The sequence below is a fragment of the Podarcis liolepis genome (genome assembly GCF_965112155.1).
Source record: "Podarcis liolepis genome assembly, chromosome: 5".
Classification (NCBI taxonomy): Eukaryota; Metazoa; Chordata; class Lepidosauria; order Squamata; family Lacertidae; genus Podarcis; species Podarcis liolepis.
Genome location: NC_139556.1, coordinates 72,808,093 through 72,825,121, shown reverse-complemented (window position 1 = coordinate 72,825,121; position 17,029 = coordinate 72,808,093). Strand labels below are relative to the sequence as shown.

The following is a 17,029-nucleotide window of genomic DNA, read 5'->3' as shown; positions in this document are numbered from 1 at the left end:
GGTTTCGCAAACTTTCTGGTTGGTGGGGCAATTCTGAATCCCCATGAAATGAAACCCTTTCTTTGTGTCCCGTGAAAGGAACGTCTGGTTGTGTAAGACAAGCATAGTCGACAATTTGCCATGCACGGCCCTGGGAGGACGGGTCCACTTTGTCCGATGGGAAACTCGCGAAGGGATGTCTCCATCTAGCCGGTAGCCGGCCTCGTTTGGAAAACGTGAATAATTGTCCGGTCAGCCGTTCGTAGGACCACGAGACCATAGCCTTGCCCGGCTTCTTTTCACTTTGAGAAAGGGGAAGAGCCGAGCTGTTTATCTGGGATGCAGTCCTCGCATCATTAAAGCCAATGATAGAATTCCTATGACTGCATTGATTCTGGACTCCACCCAGAGTTCTTGACAATGAGATCACCGTAAGATTGTGCACAACAGACCTTCAGAAATTCAGATCTTATCCGTCCTGTCGTGAGGCTCCTCGGAAGGAAATTATCTGAAGGTTCCAGCCTTACTTCTTGTTCAGAGTTTATATCAGGGTTGATACCTAAGAAGTGAAGCCTTTGGTTATTTGCAAATGATCTGCAGCTACAATCTGGCTGGTTGTACATATTCTGAATTTGCTAATTTACGGGGAGAAACACTTAAATTAGCGACTTGTCTCCGGAGGGGATGGCCTTTACTGTTTTGGGGAAGATTATTAACCCTCTTCAGGCGTTATGCTGATAGTGACGGCACCAGGAAAAGAAAATCGGAGGGACCATAGCTGTCAACTTTTCCCTATTCGGAGTAAGGGAATTTCCCTTTAAAAAAGGGAAACGTTGACAGCTATGGGGTGGACTAGCAAAGCCAAAGTGTATTTCTAGGTGGGCGAGTAAGAAAAACAGCAGCACATGTTAATAACAAGAGTTCAGAAATGGAGCGGGGCACGTGTTGGGGGGGAGGGGCTGTTTGCTGACATTGAATGTGAACACGCGAGGAGAGGGTATGGGAGGGTTCGGCGCGAGTAGACCTCCTGCTAGTGTCCACTCAGAGCGCGTAAACGTGTGAAAGGCGGCAGGGAAACCACGCGATCGAGAACCCTCCATATAGCGTGGAAGCCTGCACAAGGTCTTACGCCCTGGCGCGTGAATAACTGTAGAAGCGCTCACACGTCTGGAGGGAGGATGCCTCAGAACAGGATCCAAAGAGGTGGAAGCGTGTGCTTGCGGAGATTCCTTGCCTCCGAGTACACGTGGAGAGAAATTGTTATAGAGGCCACTCCTCTGCCCTCAAGTTATTTTATGTAAACCGCTTTCAGATTTTGATGATTAAGCAGTATATAAATCCTGATAATTTCCCCCCATCATATCGTTTGAAAAGGACTTCTGTAGCTATAAAATAGCCCCAATCAGTACTTGAATTTCACTTTCACCCGGGTTAACTCTGAGATAAGCTCTACTGGAGTTCCAGAAAGACTGCTTTTAGGCTTGCAGTCCTAAGTCCCAGTGACTTTAGCAGGGGAGAGAATTAAGCGCCTGCTTAACTCTCTCGCCCATTAAAGTCCACGGGGCTTCAAGGTGCTTCAAGGTGGCCGAACTGCGCCCGCCTCCATTAGACGGGAGTTGCAATTCCCGATACAGATCATGAGGACCTGTTGCACGTCCATCTTAAAATCCAGCTTTGCCGCACAGATGCCCGGGCCTTTTCTCTTTATATACCTACCGAATACAGTCCTGAGCTTCTTGTAACAAACGGAAGGCCGCTTAGAAAACGAGGCTTGAATTCCTGCATGCTGAGCTATAAAACTGCATGGAGACCTGCCGGAGACCGGCGCTCCCCTCTCCATTTTTTTGCGCTCGGAGGGGCCTGAAGGGCAATAATGTTCCAATTAGAAACTGCAGCTCCAGCCAAGCTCTGCTCTATGGAGCTATTCAGCAGCGTCGCGTTGCGCCTGGCACTGCTGGCGCGATCGTGGGGGAAGATATCTTAATGTTAGTGGTGGGGAGGGAGACCCGGCGGATTCAAGCGGGACGCAACAACAGCACAGGATCCCCGGAGCTGGCAGACGGCCCACACTGGGCTTCGGGGTGGGGAACGAAGGGTGAGAGGCTGGTGGCCCACAGCGTGGCTCAGTGGCCGCAGGCTCGGACCCAAGTGAAAGGGAGGCGGCGGTGAGAGTGAGCAATGCAGAGAGGACACTGTTGGGCAATCCAGTTCTCAGCTTGTTCCAGGCGTCGCGGCTTTCCTTGTGTGTAAATCCCTCCGGACGGATTTCCAGAGAAATGGGGCTAGGATCTAAGAAAGTGTTACTGGGACCTGCACTCCGCACCTAACGCACCGGGAAACAAATCCCAGTATAAGGAGCGTCTCCACCCCTATCGTTCAGCCCGGACACTGAGGTCCAGCTCAGAGGGCCTTCTGGCGGCTTCCTCCCTGCGAGAAGTGCGGTTACAGGGAACCAGGCAGAGGGCCTTCTCGGTAGTGGCACCTGCCCTGTAGAATGCCCTCCCAGCATATGTCAATGAAATAAGCAACTATCTCACTTTTAAAAGACATCTGAAGGCAACACTGTTTAGGGAAGTTTTTAATGTTTGATGTTTTATTGTGTTTTTTAATATTCTGTTGGGAGCCGCCCAGAGTGGCTGGGGAAACCCAACCAGATGAGCGGGATATTTATTATTATTATTATTATTATTATTATTATTATTATTATTGTTGTTGTTGTTGTTGTTGTTGTTGTTATTATTATTATTATTATTATTATTATTATTATTATTATTATTTTGAAAGGCTGGCCACTTCGAGGATGGGGCGAGTCTCTTTTCTGTTGCCCATATGGTAGGACCAGAGTCCATGCGTTCTTCTAAGGAGAAGAAAGTTGTTGTTTTTCACTCACGCACTGGGAGGAACTTCCTGAGAGCTGTTGATGGAAGGGATTGAATGGATTGCCTTGGAAGGTGCTGGATGCTTCTTCCCCAGATGTTTTTAAGCAGAGGCAGTAGAGGTGACTTTCAGGCAATGGGTTAGGCTAGAAGGTCTTTGAGGTCCCTTCCCACTATATGATTGTGTGATTTCAGTGGAATCTACTTCCACTCAACAATGATTAAGATCGCATCCGGAACATGGATATTCTGCCCGTTTCCAAGCACGTTGATTCAGAAATCATTTCCTTAATATTAATGGTAAATAGGCACAAGAACCTTATAATGCAATTCTAGGCATATTTACTCAACAGCAGGTCCTACGCCGTTCAGTAGATCTTCCTTCCTGGTAAATATGCATAGGATTGCAGTCTAACAGCAGTGTTATTTATGCATGGATACTCAAGAGCGTGTCCTGTTGAGTTCATTGAGCCTTACTCTCAGGTAAGTAAGTGTGTACAGGGTGATTTAAACCTTCATTGTGCTTTGAATTGGGCCGCTTCAATATAGTAAGAACCAACAACAGGATTGCAACCTTGCTTTATGGTAGAGTGGAATATATCGGAAGCTTCCAATTAAATGTGTTTCGGAGAGGGGTAGAATCCAAAACTGCATTCTGGAGCAGGGTTCATTTGGCCTGGGGCTTCACTGCAATAGAAAGGACACTTTCATTTTATGTCTAAGTTTTGGTCATAACTTTTTACAAAAGCATACGCCCGAGCTGCCCAATTCCACGAGTTTGAATTTCAATGTTCTTTTAAGGCCAATGCAGCCTTTCTTCCGACCTGTGCTTTGGGCCTGTAGGCTGGAGGGGGGATGAGCACTTTTGGGAGCTAATTAAAGAACAGAGGTCACAGCAACCCACCGGGAGATTCTCATCCACGAGCCCCAAAGGAAATAATGGAGCTTGCGCAAGGTCGTATTCATTTCAATGCCAGAGGGTGAAGAGTTAGGCAGGATCGCTTCCCGAAGCACTGTGTCCAAACCGGAACCAGCTTAGTTTGGCTTTTAAGGGGCAGCCAAATTTGGTTCAGAGTTGGTTTTGCACAGGCAAGGTAAGGTGGCCTGGCAAGATGACTCCCTTTCATTATCTCTGCAGGATCAATTGTGATGAGCTTATGTTATACACGCAGACAACCCCCCCCCCCACACACACACCAGGCGAATAATATAGATCTCGGGGTTGGGAGCAATGAGATGTCATTAGGGCGGAACTAATAGTAAATTAAAACAATTTTCTTTTTAAAACGGTGGAAGACAGAGAAACAATATACCGCACTTCCAGCTTTTCAGGCTCTCCGATGCAACTAAATTGCAAGGAAATCAATGGGGATTTCGTGTCACGTAAATAGTTGAGGATCAAGATGGAGAGCTGACGATTTACTTTCAAGTAAACAGCTGAGGATGGAGAGTTGACGAATCTGTTGACGAGTCTATATATGCTAGGTATATAACACGCGCTCTAGATCCATTCCTTTAACGCACGTCTGATTTCTGCGCACTTCAGGCTGAAACGCAGGCAACAATCTATGCACTCTTACTGGGGAGTAAGTCTCATTCAACAAGACTTCTTTCCGACTAAACATCAGTAGAATCCCGGCTGCATATTGATCTGTATCGATCGGGAATCGTAAAACAGAACAAAAAACACACATTGGGAGTTCTGTTGACTCAAATAGGACTACTCTGAATCAAATCAGTTAATAATTGCTGCCATTTAGAGTTCGTATAGTGCAATCCTCCCCCCCCCCCAATGTTCATAGGTGTAGTAATTACCCTGTGTGCGCGCCCATGTGGTTGAGCTGGTTAAAAAATAAAACGACATCACACCCATGGAAAGGAAGATGATTTTCCTTTAGTCACAGTGTTGACGAGGAACACGGAAATAATGTATGGGAAGATATTTTCTGCGCAATGGAGGATCACTGGGGCTTATACACACCTAGGAGTAAGTCCCAGGTGAGTCCCTTGGTCCCCTGGGGCTTACTTCTGAGTAGACATAGATAAGATTTCACTCTAAGGCTGCAATCCTATGCACACTTTATGAGGTGTAAGTCTCAGTGGAGTTACACCTCTAGGACTGTGCTATTAATTCAGCAGCTCTGAAATCAATGTTTGGCACCCACCCTGATCTTAAACGCAATTCGGTTCGATGGAAACTGCTTCCAAACAAACAATGTGCCTCAATTCAATTCACATCTATTCACTATCCTGGCGCTTCAAGATCTGTTGCCTGGGCCCTTCAAGCAATACGGTTCTCACTGTTCAGCCAGTCGCTTTCAAATGCCATGGCAAAAACAGGAGGGCTTGAGTAAAACTTGGAGATTTTCAGAAAAGGCTAGAGGCGTGTTTTTCGAAACTTAATAAAAAGCGATCTCTGCAAACCAGCCAGGTAGGTTGGAAAATTCGAAGTATTTTGTGAAGCAACAATTCTTCTACCATGGCGTATTTCCCAGATCCGGCTAGCTCCCCCGACTGCCCTCGGGTGCCTGTGGAAGAACAAGGCGCAGGCACTTCCATCCTAAATGCGCTACTTGGGAGTAAAGGCCATGCTTGGATTGGGTCTGCTCTCAGGCCATGATATGTGGACGACAGCAAGAATAACGACAGGTTTTATTTCTTTTTCAACTTTTGTAAAAAATATATTTAGGGGCATATTTTCCTTACTTTTCATTACCTTTCAGGGCCAGGTTAGCGCTTTTGTAACGTACAAAAGCCACACATTAATACAGTGTTCTACGAACGCGTTCGTCTTAAAAGTGGCAAACAATCTGCTGTACCTTGATCTGTTTACGAATTCTGTGATTTTGGGAGCCGCCGGTCGGGAGACTTTTAACTAGGAAAGCAAAATATTTTTAAGGCAATATAAACGCGCGCACCCGCGAGCGCACCCACCCATATAATAATGACTAGACTCAAATTGCATTGGCTTCAGTATTTTGAAAAAAACCCCACCGTATACTGGACTCCTTTTGCACATGGACTCCTTTTAAGTTATCACTGGGGGAGGAACTGACCCGCCTTTTAAAGACTTCTACCAGCTTTTACTTTATTCTATATTTACGGGTAACTTTTCATTGTATGGCTGGAAGAAAACCGGGCAAACATTGTCCGCCCCTCAGAAATTATAAAATGTATCATAAGTTGAGGAGTAGGGTGGGGAGGGACTTGAAGCCTAAAACTCATTGTTTCCTTTATTTCAAAGGGGGGAAAACCTGAACGATTCTCATCCTTTTGATTGATTAAGGTCTTGAATAACTTGAGGCTTGAGAGTGACAGTTACTGAATAGACTATTGCAAATAAAAAAAGCCCTGTGGAAAGCCGGGCTGGCACTTCAGAGTGCAAAGGAGGCGAGTTTGCTGGCACTTACTAAGTTATAAATAAAAGGACATGCACAATAGTACCTTCTTTAAAGACAGACAGTCTTTACAACACTCCTGGCGTCATATCCTGCTGTGGTCACTTCAGCTCCTAGTCAGTCTTTTCTCTCCCTCTTTCTTTTCCTTTTTCCTTTTTCTTTTTTTTAAAAAAAAACCCTTCCCCTCCCCCAGCAGTTTAGTTTCAATGCTATAATAAATTCCTGGGAAGAACTGCTTCTTAGCAAAGTTCACTTTGGCAAACATATATAGGAATGTGCAGTATATATGTGTGTGTGTGTGTATATATATACAGCACACGGCCCCGTAAATGTGCACAAAGACCGACTCCTACCTATCTTTCCAGTTTTTAAAAGCAAGAATCCGTTTGGGGGGATCTATAAAGATTCCTGTTGCCGCCGTCGCTGTCTTGGTTTTTGTTTTGTTTTTAAAAATACGATTGCACCGAAAGCTGGGTTTCCACTCCCTCCAAATGCTGCTTTGAAAAGTTTGAAAACAGAAGGGAGGGGGTTGAGTGGGGGCTAAGTAAGAGAGAGAGAGAGAGAGAGAGAGAGAGAGAGAGAGAGAGAGAGAGAGAGAGTTTTGCTGGATGCCAGACACACGCCCAGGGGAATCTAGTCTGGAGTTTGAAAGGACAAAGGATAGTCTCGAGAGAAACGCTGGAGTTTCTCTTGAGTTTCCCTGCGTACAGCTGCGCATTTACAACCTCGCTGTAGAAGAAAGAAAAGGTGGCCCAGAAAGAGAGAGGCAGAGAAAGACACTGACTTCAAGCCATGCAAGAGGTTGGCTACTTCCTCATTGTAATCTCTCGCACAGTGGCATTGTGCCAAGAGGAGTTGTAAAAAAAAAGGGAGAAAAAAGGAAGGGACCGTCCTTCCCCCCACCTTCTCCTCCTCCTCCTCCCTCCTCCGCCGCTTCCCTCCCCTGCTCCTCTTGCATTTTCTCCTGTCCAGCCATTCTCTGAAAGAAAAGGCACTTCATCAAGGGAAGAGAGAGGCAAATCCCGGGTCACCCTCCTAAGCCGGAGCCCTTCGATTGTCAGGAGGAGAAGAGAAAGTTGGCGCTGTCGTCCAATCAGCTCGTGTCTTCTCCAGACGGGACAGTCTCCAGGCTGGCCAATCGCGGCGCAGAGATCCTAAGGAAGCTTGGGGTGAAAGAACTAATAAATACTCCGGAGCGGAGCTTCCTTTCACTTCGTATCAACAACAGGAAGAAATCATTCCTGCCACTCAAGCCCAGTTCGTAGCAAAGTGAGCTCACCCCACGGCAGGGACCAGGCACCTCGCGGCTTCCTCGGCAGCCTTTTTCTCCGGGCAAAACTTTCCCCACCTCCTTTTCCTTGCTCACTCTCTCTTTCCCTCGCTCTCACTTTCTCTCTCGGCCACATTTTTGACTCGAGATACCACGTTTGATTGAGAAACAGACCAGGGACAACGACCCCCCTTCCCCCCTTCCCATAGCTTTATCCCTTCCCCCTTTTCTCCTTCCCCTCCTTTTTATTAATATCTTTTTTAACAACAACAACAACAACAACAACAACAACAGCAACAGCAACAAATCTACTCGATTCATTCTCTGCGGATCTTTTCCCAGAGCTGATCTGCGTTTGCCCTTTCCTCTTAACCTCCGCCATACCTGGATATAATACGTTGAAAGAGAGTCAAGCTGCCTTCAAAATGACAAGTCTGGGTGGAGCTGTCCCAAGGATGATGCGACCAGCTCCCGGACAGAATTATCCTCGCAGCGGGTTCCCATTAGAAGGTAAGACCGTGGAGCAGGAAAATGGGATGTTGGGGTGGGGTGGGGTGGGGAGGAGGGGGTGGGGGAATCTGTGGCCTTCTTTGGTGCCAATGAGGCCGACTTGGGTATTCCTGGCTGTGGACCTGAACTCCTGAGTTCGTGGAGTTGCGGAAAAACAAGTTGATGTGCACACGCTTAAAAAGGAGCGGGTCGTGAGCAAGAGAGAAGGTTTCAGCTGCCATTGTAGGCACGCTTCCTTGGAAGTAGGTGCCAGCGAAATTAACAGGGATTCCTTTCCAAGGAGACTGGATTGGAGCGTAGCCTAGTTTCAACAGCATGGAAAAGCGCAGACAGGAATGTCCCCCTCTCTCGACACACCCACGAGTTATACGCATTACTTTTATGTCAACTTTTTAAAAATTTGGGGGGGAAAGGAGAGAAGATAGGGGAAAAAACCAGGAAGGTCACTGGAGAAGGCAGAGGCAGCGCAGATTGCAAACGAGTTTATTTCCCTCTTTGCTTTTCATGTCGGTTTCACTTGGAGGGTGGAATTGTCGCCTGGCTGGTAAGCACTGTAGGTGAGCGAGTCACTAAACCTGGTCGCAGTGTCAGAGCAGGAGGACACCCCAAATTTCTAACTCCGCCAGAAACTCCCTTGCATAAGGGAAGTTTACAGGACTTTCATCCGGCTTTGCCTTGCTTCCTTTACAAGCACAAGCCGGTAATGCCACCACAAAACTAGCAATTCCAATGACTACTGTTTAGGGACATTAATAGGTAGAAAAACGCCTTAAGTGCTGTCAAGCAACTCAGCTCAAACTCTCACTTTCGTGCATGTGGGCACACACCCGCGCAACACACAGCAGGGTTCGTGTGGACCTTCGCAGTTTGTCCAAAACATGTCAAGAAACTCCCTTCCATTGATTGAATCTTAAGAGCTTTCCAACTAGGATTTCATTATTAAATGTAGGGGACTTTTCTGTTCCCTCTTGCAAGAGAGACTGAAAACAGGTGGGATCTTTTCCTAGCCTGTTGATTTTCGTATAATCCGCTCAGACAGGACGCAAGAAAGTTGGCAACTCTTCAGCGAGTTTACGAAAACGTTAAAGGTGGTTAAAGCAAGCGATGAAACAATGCTGTACAAATTGTTTCAGGGCGAAACGAGTCAGTGTGATCTGGAGAAGGGATGCACAAACAGGTGGGCAAGAAAGCGAGCTAATCGGAAACAAGCAAACAAATAAACAAAACACCAAACGTCTTTCGAAATCGGGTTTTCCTGTGACTCTTAATATTAACATTTCTATTCCTTTCTCAAATGCATGGTGCCTACCACCTCCCTTCCAAAACTGCCCCGACATATGAAACGCAAACAGTATAAGTAAATATTAAAGTTGTGGGGTTTTTTTATTTTAAAAAAGACTGTGTTTATTCAAAATGGGGCAGATTGTCACGTTCTAGCAGACTTCAGAAGACCCGTGGTTAAATGTCTACGATGCTTAGATTCTCCCTACAGTGAGAAGCGGGAGCACCAGTTGCAGAAAAGTTGCTGTTACTTAAATTTACCCTTTTTCTGGATCTTTTTGAATCATAAATTGCTTCTTTTTTTGGGGGGGGGGGGGAATTGGCGATACTCCGATTACTTAGAGCACTTGTCAACACTGTTATGTTTTCCTTCCGAGGAAAAGAAAGAGCGATTTAAGAGAAGGAAAATACCTGCGGTAGCCAAAGACTTCCAAACGCCAACCGCGGCTTGTATTAGGGAGTTTTCAACCTAGGAAGAAATATTTATTGAACTGATACCCAAAGCACTTTTTCTCGGAAGAAAATTCAGTGGAAGCCGACCGAGAATAAATATAACCTTCGCGGTTCGGTTTTTAAAACAGATCAAAATGCCCGCTTCGCCCAGAACTATATATCTCTTACAGATATAAGAAAGCCCACAGTTTTGCCACGGCTTAGCCTCTGTTTCCTACGACAGAGACAGCAAACGGTATCAGGGAATAACTAACCCGTTTGTTAACCAATCCTGAACACGTGCGCGAAAAGTTCCAAGCGAAAGTGTTTCAGGATCCGTGTGCCAGGCTCAAACGATGCCACCAAACGCAAGGGAGAGGGGAAGCTGCCTGGAACGCGCGTCACTGTATGTCGTGTGTAATTGTCACTGTACCTTGCGTGTAAGTGAGGTAGGCCGCTCGGATACCGAAGGAGCCCTCTCTTCTTTGTCCCCCCTCTGTCCAGTGTCGACTCCGCTGGGCCAAGGCCGAGTCAACCAGCTCGGGGGCGTCTTCATCAACGGCCGGCCTCTGCCCAACCACATCCGCCACAAGATCGTGGAGATGGCTCACCACGGGATCAGGCCGTGCGTCATCTCTCGCCAGCTGCGAGTCTCGCACGGCTGCGTGTCCAAGATCCTCTGCAGGTACCAGGAGACCGGCTCCATCCGGCCGGGGGCAATCGGAGGCAGCAAACCCAAGGTGAGGAAGGCGCAGCGCCGCCAGATCAGGCGAGGGGGGCGGGAATTGGCGGGGGCAGCTTCGGGCCGCGGACCTGAAGAACTCAGTTGCGCTTTTATTCAGAACCTGGTCAATCCAAAGGCCTACAAAATGGGTGCATCACCCTCTCCCTCCCTTCCAGTGCATGCTCCCGGGCGCTTGGGATCTTGTAGCAAGGCATCCGGATTCGGATTATATGGAATAAGAAAGGACTGGGTGGTTCTGTTAATTAAGGGGGGCGAGGGACAGACGTGCAGAACTTCAGCTCTAAAGTTCCAACCAGTTCTGACCTCCTTGGCTAGCGCACAGGTCCCCGCAGGTCCCCGTTGGTGCGCTTCCTTCGCGATCCTGACGTCGCTGTGTCTGGGATTTGCAGCGCCGACTCTTCGCTGCTTCAAACGGGCCTGGCAGAGCGCAGGAGCTCTGAACGCAGCGCATTCCTTCCCCCCCTCTCCTAGTTGGAACGCTCTCGGTTTTCCTTACACCCCTTTACAACCACCCTAGCCCTACGGAGATACAGATCCCAACCCCCTTCTAGCGCGTGCATATTGCTGCACACTTACCCAGCCACCCTCAAGAAGCATGCGCCGTTTTTTCTAAGTAGGATCTAGAAAAGTAAACCGTACACTAGTCCAATTCTCTCCTGGCCAAAGTAACTTTCAGACAGACAGTTGTTAGACCTTGCGGATCCCTCGAAGCAGTGGCGGGTGATGGGGGAGGGGGAGGGGACGGGGAAGGGGACTATAGCCCAGAACCGGGATCAGCGCACTGCGATGCTAGCGAAGGCTGGGATCCTAAACGACTTTCCTTAACCAGGGCAGGAATCCGCGAGGCTGATAATGGCCTTGGGACAAGTGTGCCAATAAACGCGGAGGTTTAATTGATTTTGGATCACACCACTAACGAGAGTGGACTGTCTCCAAGAGAAACTTGAATTTCAGTAATTTACCTTTCCATCTACCCGTCTCTGTCGTCCAACTTCTGCTACAAACGTTGCATTCTCATCTCACCCCCAAATATACTTCCTCCTCCCTCTCTGGAAACTAATTATCACTGAATTCAATGTAATCCGGGTAAATGAATTTTGGAGCCAAGCGCTTTATTCCTTCCTTAGCCTTCTCCTCCGAGGTGCATTGCGCAGTCTAGCGTATAAATTACTAGTTTCCCAAACTGTTTACATACAAACGTTAAGAGGTCAGAAAGATACTAAATCGAACAGTCACGTCCCCGCTTCCAGTCTGATTTTAATGTTAATAAAAGTTTGTCTGCGAAACCATTTCCCAACTTTGAATAATTTATTCTGACACCGGGTTTTGTTTTTTGCCCCGTCCTCGCCATTCCCTCCCCACCCCCATCTTAAATGGCAAAGGAACAGATAGGTTTGAAACCTCAACGCGAATACACAGCATTTTAGGGTGGGTTGCCCCCCCCTGTGTGTGTATTTATATTTCTATACATAAAATTAAAAGTAATCTTATTTCATCTTTTAACAGAAGGGGATATTAATTTCCGCTTAATAAAAGGCTTCATGCATGCAGCAAATTTTCGTGAATCTTTAGAAATAGGACGCTGCTGTTGGCTGCAGCAGCCCCTCTTCTAGGTTTCCCGGGATTTGGCTGTTTTTGCTTGGCAAAAGTTTCTATGAACTTTCAGGACTTTTTTTTTTTTAATGATGTTTTGTTCTAATCATAAAGTGAATGGGATCCCCCCCACCTTCCCTTCTCCCCTCCTTCTCCCTTGTTGGCATTTCATTTTTACACCCCGATACATTACTTTGAAAGGAGTCCTATTCGATTCCGATCGACCTTGATTGCCAACCTATGGCTTTAGGAAGCTACCGGAGGGTTTCCTATCTAATTTTGCTCTGAATCCTTTTGCAAGCCTGTTTCGTGTCACACAGAAGACAGCGTTTCTTGGGCTCTCGGTTTTCTTTTTCAAACGTGAGTCCTGATTCTTTAGCCCCCCCCCCCATGCTCAGTTCCTTTTATGGGGAGTGCTGCTAATTTTAAAAGCCCATGTTCGAGTCATTTCACATCTTTGCTTCAGCTGTTTTCTGTCAAATTGGCACCCCAGGGTCTGCAAAGCCGAGGAGATGAAGGATTTGTTCAGGAAGTATCCGGGATTGGTCCTGACTTTCAGCAGCATCAGTCTGATTCCACCCCTAGGCTGAGCCCTCGATGTTCATTCATCCTCGTGGAGCGCCGGGTTCTCCCACCCCCGCCCCCCGCTTTCTTTCCCATCTCTCTCCCCGCAAAATGTCCCAACTTTTGTTCCTTTCTGGGTCCTTTCTATTAAAGCAGGTGACGACGCCGGATGTCGAGAAGAAGATCGAGGAATATAAACGAGACAACGCGGGCATGTTCAGCTGGGAGATCCGGGACAAGCTGCTGAAGGACGGCGTGTGCGACAGAAACACTGTGCCTTCAGGTAAGTCCGAAGGGGGCTCATTCAAAATGCCCTTGGGGTTCACCAGCTTCCGCATCCTGCACCCACTTAAGCCGATTGCACAGATCGACGACGTCTGGCATGGCAGGAAAGGGCTCAACCGCAGAGCATCTGCTTGGCACCCCAAGGAAGGGTTGAGAGCCTCTGCCGGCCAGTGTAAGACCATACTGAGCTACCAATGGTCTGCCTAAGGCGATCTATCTTCCTAAAATATATTGATAGGGAAGTTGATTCAGTTGATTTCTGGCACACCAGCTCCCAGGTAAGTGTGCGGAAGGTGCCATCGGAATTAGGGGAGCGCCTCTAAGGAAAGAGGCTAGTGCCCTCGAAAACTTCGCTGGAATTGTCAACCCAGCCCTGAAAATACTTCCTTACAGACAGTCGTTATTACAGCTCGATCCTAAGCGGCTTTACTCGCAAGGAAGCCGCACTTAATTCAGTGGACGAAAAGTCTAAGAAAGACCGGAGCTTTCACTCCCATGGATTTCATTGGAACTTTCCCCCACCAAATAGCACAATTAAAGTTGCAGGCCGGATCGAGGTCGGTTTAAACACCATATATATATATATATATTTGTTTTAGAAGCTCGCCCTGCCTTCCTCCCCCCAACCCCCCGCCCTGAGTTCCCATAAGAGACATCAAACGACGCTGCTCTCGACAGACTGCAGGCTTTCACGGGCCCTGTGGGGCCTTGCGCGACTTGCTGGATGAGTGTCTATGATCTGGCTTTATCTTATAGGCATTGGATGAAAGAAACCGAGGGAAAGCGATCGTGTAGCGTTGGGGAGAAGGCTGCGAGCCGGGCTAGGTAGTGGGACGTAGTAAAAGAAGACAAGCAATCTTCGTGGCTTGTCATTTCCTTGAGTTCTCATAAATCCGGGTGATCCGATTAACTACCATTGAAGCACATGTAGCGACGAAGCATCGGGCTGGGAAGGTTTGTTTTTAATTAACATCCTAGAGCATCGCTTTCCGCTTCTCTCTCTCTCTCTCTCTCTCTCTCTCTCTCTCTCTCTCTCTCTCTCTCATTCCTTTCCTCCCAGAGCAACAATCCTGGGACGGGAATGTTTAGCAGGCCAGGGATTGGAAAAAATACCCCCCCTTTTTTAAAAAAAATAGCACAATGTATAAGAAGCACAAGGACATTCTTTATGTTTTATTTATTTTGCTCATTGGGAATGGAAAAGGGCTTTTGCAAACGGTGCGATGCGATTGTGCCGTCTTGTTTTCTACTCCGCGCATCCTCTGAGAAAGAAAGGGGGGGGGGGAATCACTCTTCCTCGGAAGAATTCCAGAACTAGTCTATCGAGGCGTTTCGCGCTGAACCGTCGCAAGAAGTGGATTGTAAGCTATTTTAGATCAGGAAGCGGTGGCGGGGAGTAGGTGGGCGAGAAGCCCGTGGGAACGTGGAAGGACTGATTGGTGGTGGCCCCCCGACATAGTCAAGACTTGGAAGGAATTAGTTCTTTGATGGTCCAGCGCGGAAAAAATGCGGTGCGCTGAGTTAAAATATCCAACTTTCCTTCCCCAGGCAAGTTCATGCCTATAGCAAAAAGAAAGGAATTTAATAGCCTGATCCGCAACCAGTTTTGGGAAGCGAAAGTTTTGGATTTGAACTCAAGTTCACCCCAGAACCTTTACAAAGTTCCATTGAGATCGATGAGAGTGAAAATCCATGGGAGGAGAAGGACTTTCACTCCACCCAGCCAGATGCACCCGAAGCCCGTAGGGTTAATACATACAGTATATTCTGCTCCCTGCTGTTTTGCAACAAATGTTTAACCTAACTCGAAATGGCTTCGACGTGAGGCTGCATTTCTATGCACGCTTTTTTGGGGTGGGGTGGGGTGGGGTTAAGCCCTAATGAACACTTACTTCCAAGTAAACTTGCAGAGGAATGGGCTGCAAAGCTTCCAGAGCTCCAAGATCCGGATCTTTTGCGAGTTTATTCGGAAGTCAATCTGCACTGCGCATTCAGAGGTGTGCTCAGTGTGGCTCTCTCAAGGCAGTGTTCATACAATTACAACCTTTTACATGGTTATTATTATTTTTTAATGTAGGGTACCAACCTCTCTTTAAATCTTTCGTTTAGTTGGAGTGGAAATCCTGATTTCCTCGCGCTTCAGCTGTTGATCATATTAACGCTTTTAAATGCGCACGGGGTCTTTCCTATTTATTTCTTCGTGTTGGGGGTGGGTGGGAAGAATTATACATTCACTCCTTCAGTTTTTTAAAAAATTATATGTCAAGACAGTTTACAACAGAATCGTAAAAATGCAATAAACGGCCGAGCAGTCGTAATCCTTTAAGCTACAAATCAGAAGGAGCGCTAAACTTTTCTGTGATGAGCGAGGGATCCGAAAGGATTCGCCCCGAGACTGCCAAACGCCACTAGTCCCGAAGGAGGTTCATTGCCAACCCCTCAGCACATAAGCAAAGGATGCTCTCCATAGTTAGTTGCAGCTGCTGCTGCCGCCTCCATCCAGCTTCTGCCTTCAGTTATATTTCCCCCTCTTTCCCCAAGTGAGCTCCATCAGCCGTATTCTGAGAAGCAAATTTGGGAAGGGAGAAGAAGAAGAAGCCGAGCTGGAGAGGAAGGAAGTGGAGGAGAGCGAGAAGAAAGCCAAGCACAGCATCGACGGCATCCTCAGCGAACGAGGTAAAGGGCGGCCGGCTTCTTCTTCTTCTTTGAGGGGACCGAGGCGCCGTTAGAGAGTGCAAAGATGATCGATCAGGGCCTATAGCTTTATGGGACAGAGGAAGATGTAGAAAGGCTAGGGGAGCCGTCGAGCATGTTGATCGAAGGGGGATGTTAGGCGGCGTCGAAAGGGTAGTACTGGCTGCTCCGTTTCCATTTAGGAGAATTTCCGGGAGAGACACTTCGGTGGTGTTTGGCTTTGGAGGGGAGGGATGGAGATGGGCTTACCCAGGTGTCGGCGGAGAAGCCCTCCTTCGCGATTGTGAAAAGAGGACCCTTTAAGGGTGAGACTTTTGGGCGGCAGCTTTAGGTAGCTTCAGGAAAGAGAGAACCACGAATAGGTCCCCAAGCCTCTGAAAGGTTTCCCGGTTGAAGAGAAGTTGGTTGAGATGACTGCTCTCCTTGTCTGCCTATCTATTGGTGGTGCATGTCAGTTTCAGCGAGATATTGTGACTCTTTCGGCCAACAAGTGGTGCAGTTGGGTAAATTTTGATTCTGGACTTAAGGGCCTTCGTTACTCCGGCACTTACTTAAAAACATGGTGAGCCCCTTGCTGCGTTCCCCCTGTCTACTAGCTCATTCCACTCTGCGGGGGCCCTGGACGTCTGCCCCAAAGTCGCATCCTGGCGGTACAACTGTCCTAAACAGGTTTATTTGGGAGTTTTGCAGGATGGAATTATGTATATAGGTTTAGGTCTTGCGTTTAGACAGACTCTAGTCTCCGCCTAACTGTATTTATGCTACCTTTTGTCTGGGAGTCGCAGTACTATCTTTGGCGAGATCTGCCTCAGGAAGAGGACATCCCCACTGAAAGAACATGTCTTCCGTGGTCAGGTCTTCCGCGGTTCCAACAGTACAGACAATGATACTTGCTGTACTCCTCTTGTCCTTTTCTTGTGTCTGGCGCCTGACACAGGCAGAAATAAAAGCAGGTAGAGATTCTTCCTAGGATGGAGAAAGAGCAGGGATCAAAGTTTCACTTCTGTGTGAGGCGGCTGCCCAAGGCACAGGATCAGGGCCGGGAAGAAAGGTGGCAACCTGATCGACCATCTAGTCAGCCTGCAACTTGTAGCCCAGTTTCCCCCTTCAAATGTAAACACACTGACTACAACTCATTTTGATATTTTACGCCTGCTTGAAGTCCCACACCCATTCGGTGCGCTGAAAATCTCGGGCTGAAATCTTGAGCACAGTTGCCCAGGGGAAAGCACCCGATGAACTCAATGGGACTTACTTGTGAGGAAACAGGGAGCTGGGATAGGGCCCTAAATGCTACTTGTCAGACAAAAAAAGAAACAAAGTCCCATCCTTTCCGATGGTACGACTTCCAAATTGGTGTCCTTGCAGCTTACTTGCCTGTTTGCTTGCTTGGAAGCAAGTC

At 47.6% G+C, this 17,029-nt stretch overlaps 1 protein-coding gene across 3 annotated transcripts in view; it reads left to right on the top strand.

The window, feature by feature from the left end:
• Positions 1-7,242: 7,242 nt before the first annotated feature.
• The window catches only part of PAX3 (paired box 3), a 108,000-nt gene continuing 98,213 nt past the window's right edge, over positions 7,243-17,029 (top strand). Inside the window, exons 1-4 of one of the 3 annotated variants that reach the window (XM_083506501.1) lie at positions 7,248-8,033; positions 10,251-10,486; positions 12,802-12,931; positions 15,475-15,609. In XM_083506501.1, the coding sequence (XP_083362627.1) occupies positions 7,949-8,033; positions 10,251-10,486; positions 12,802-12,931; positions 15,475-15,609 (586 nt within the window). In that variant the 5' untranslated portion in view covers positions 7,248-7,948. Of the gene's footprint in view, positions 8,034-10,250; positions 10,487-12,801; positions 12,932-15,474; positions 15,610-17,029 lie in introns of all 3 variants that reach the window. The other 2 variants (XM_083506500.1, XM_083506502.1) reach the window with 2 other exon arrangements.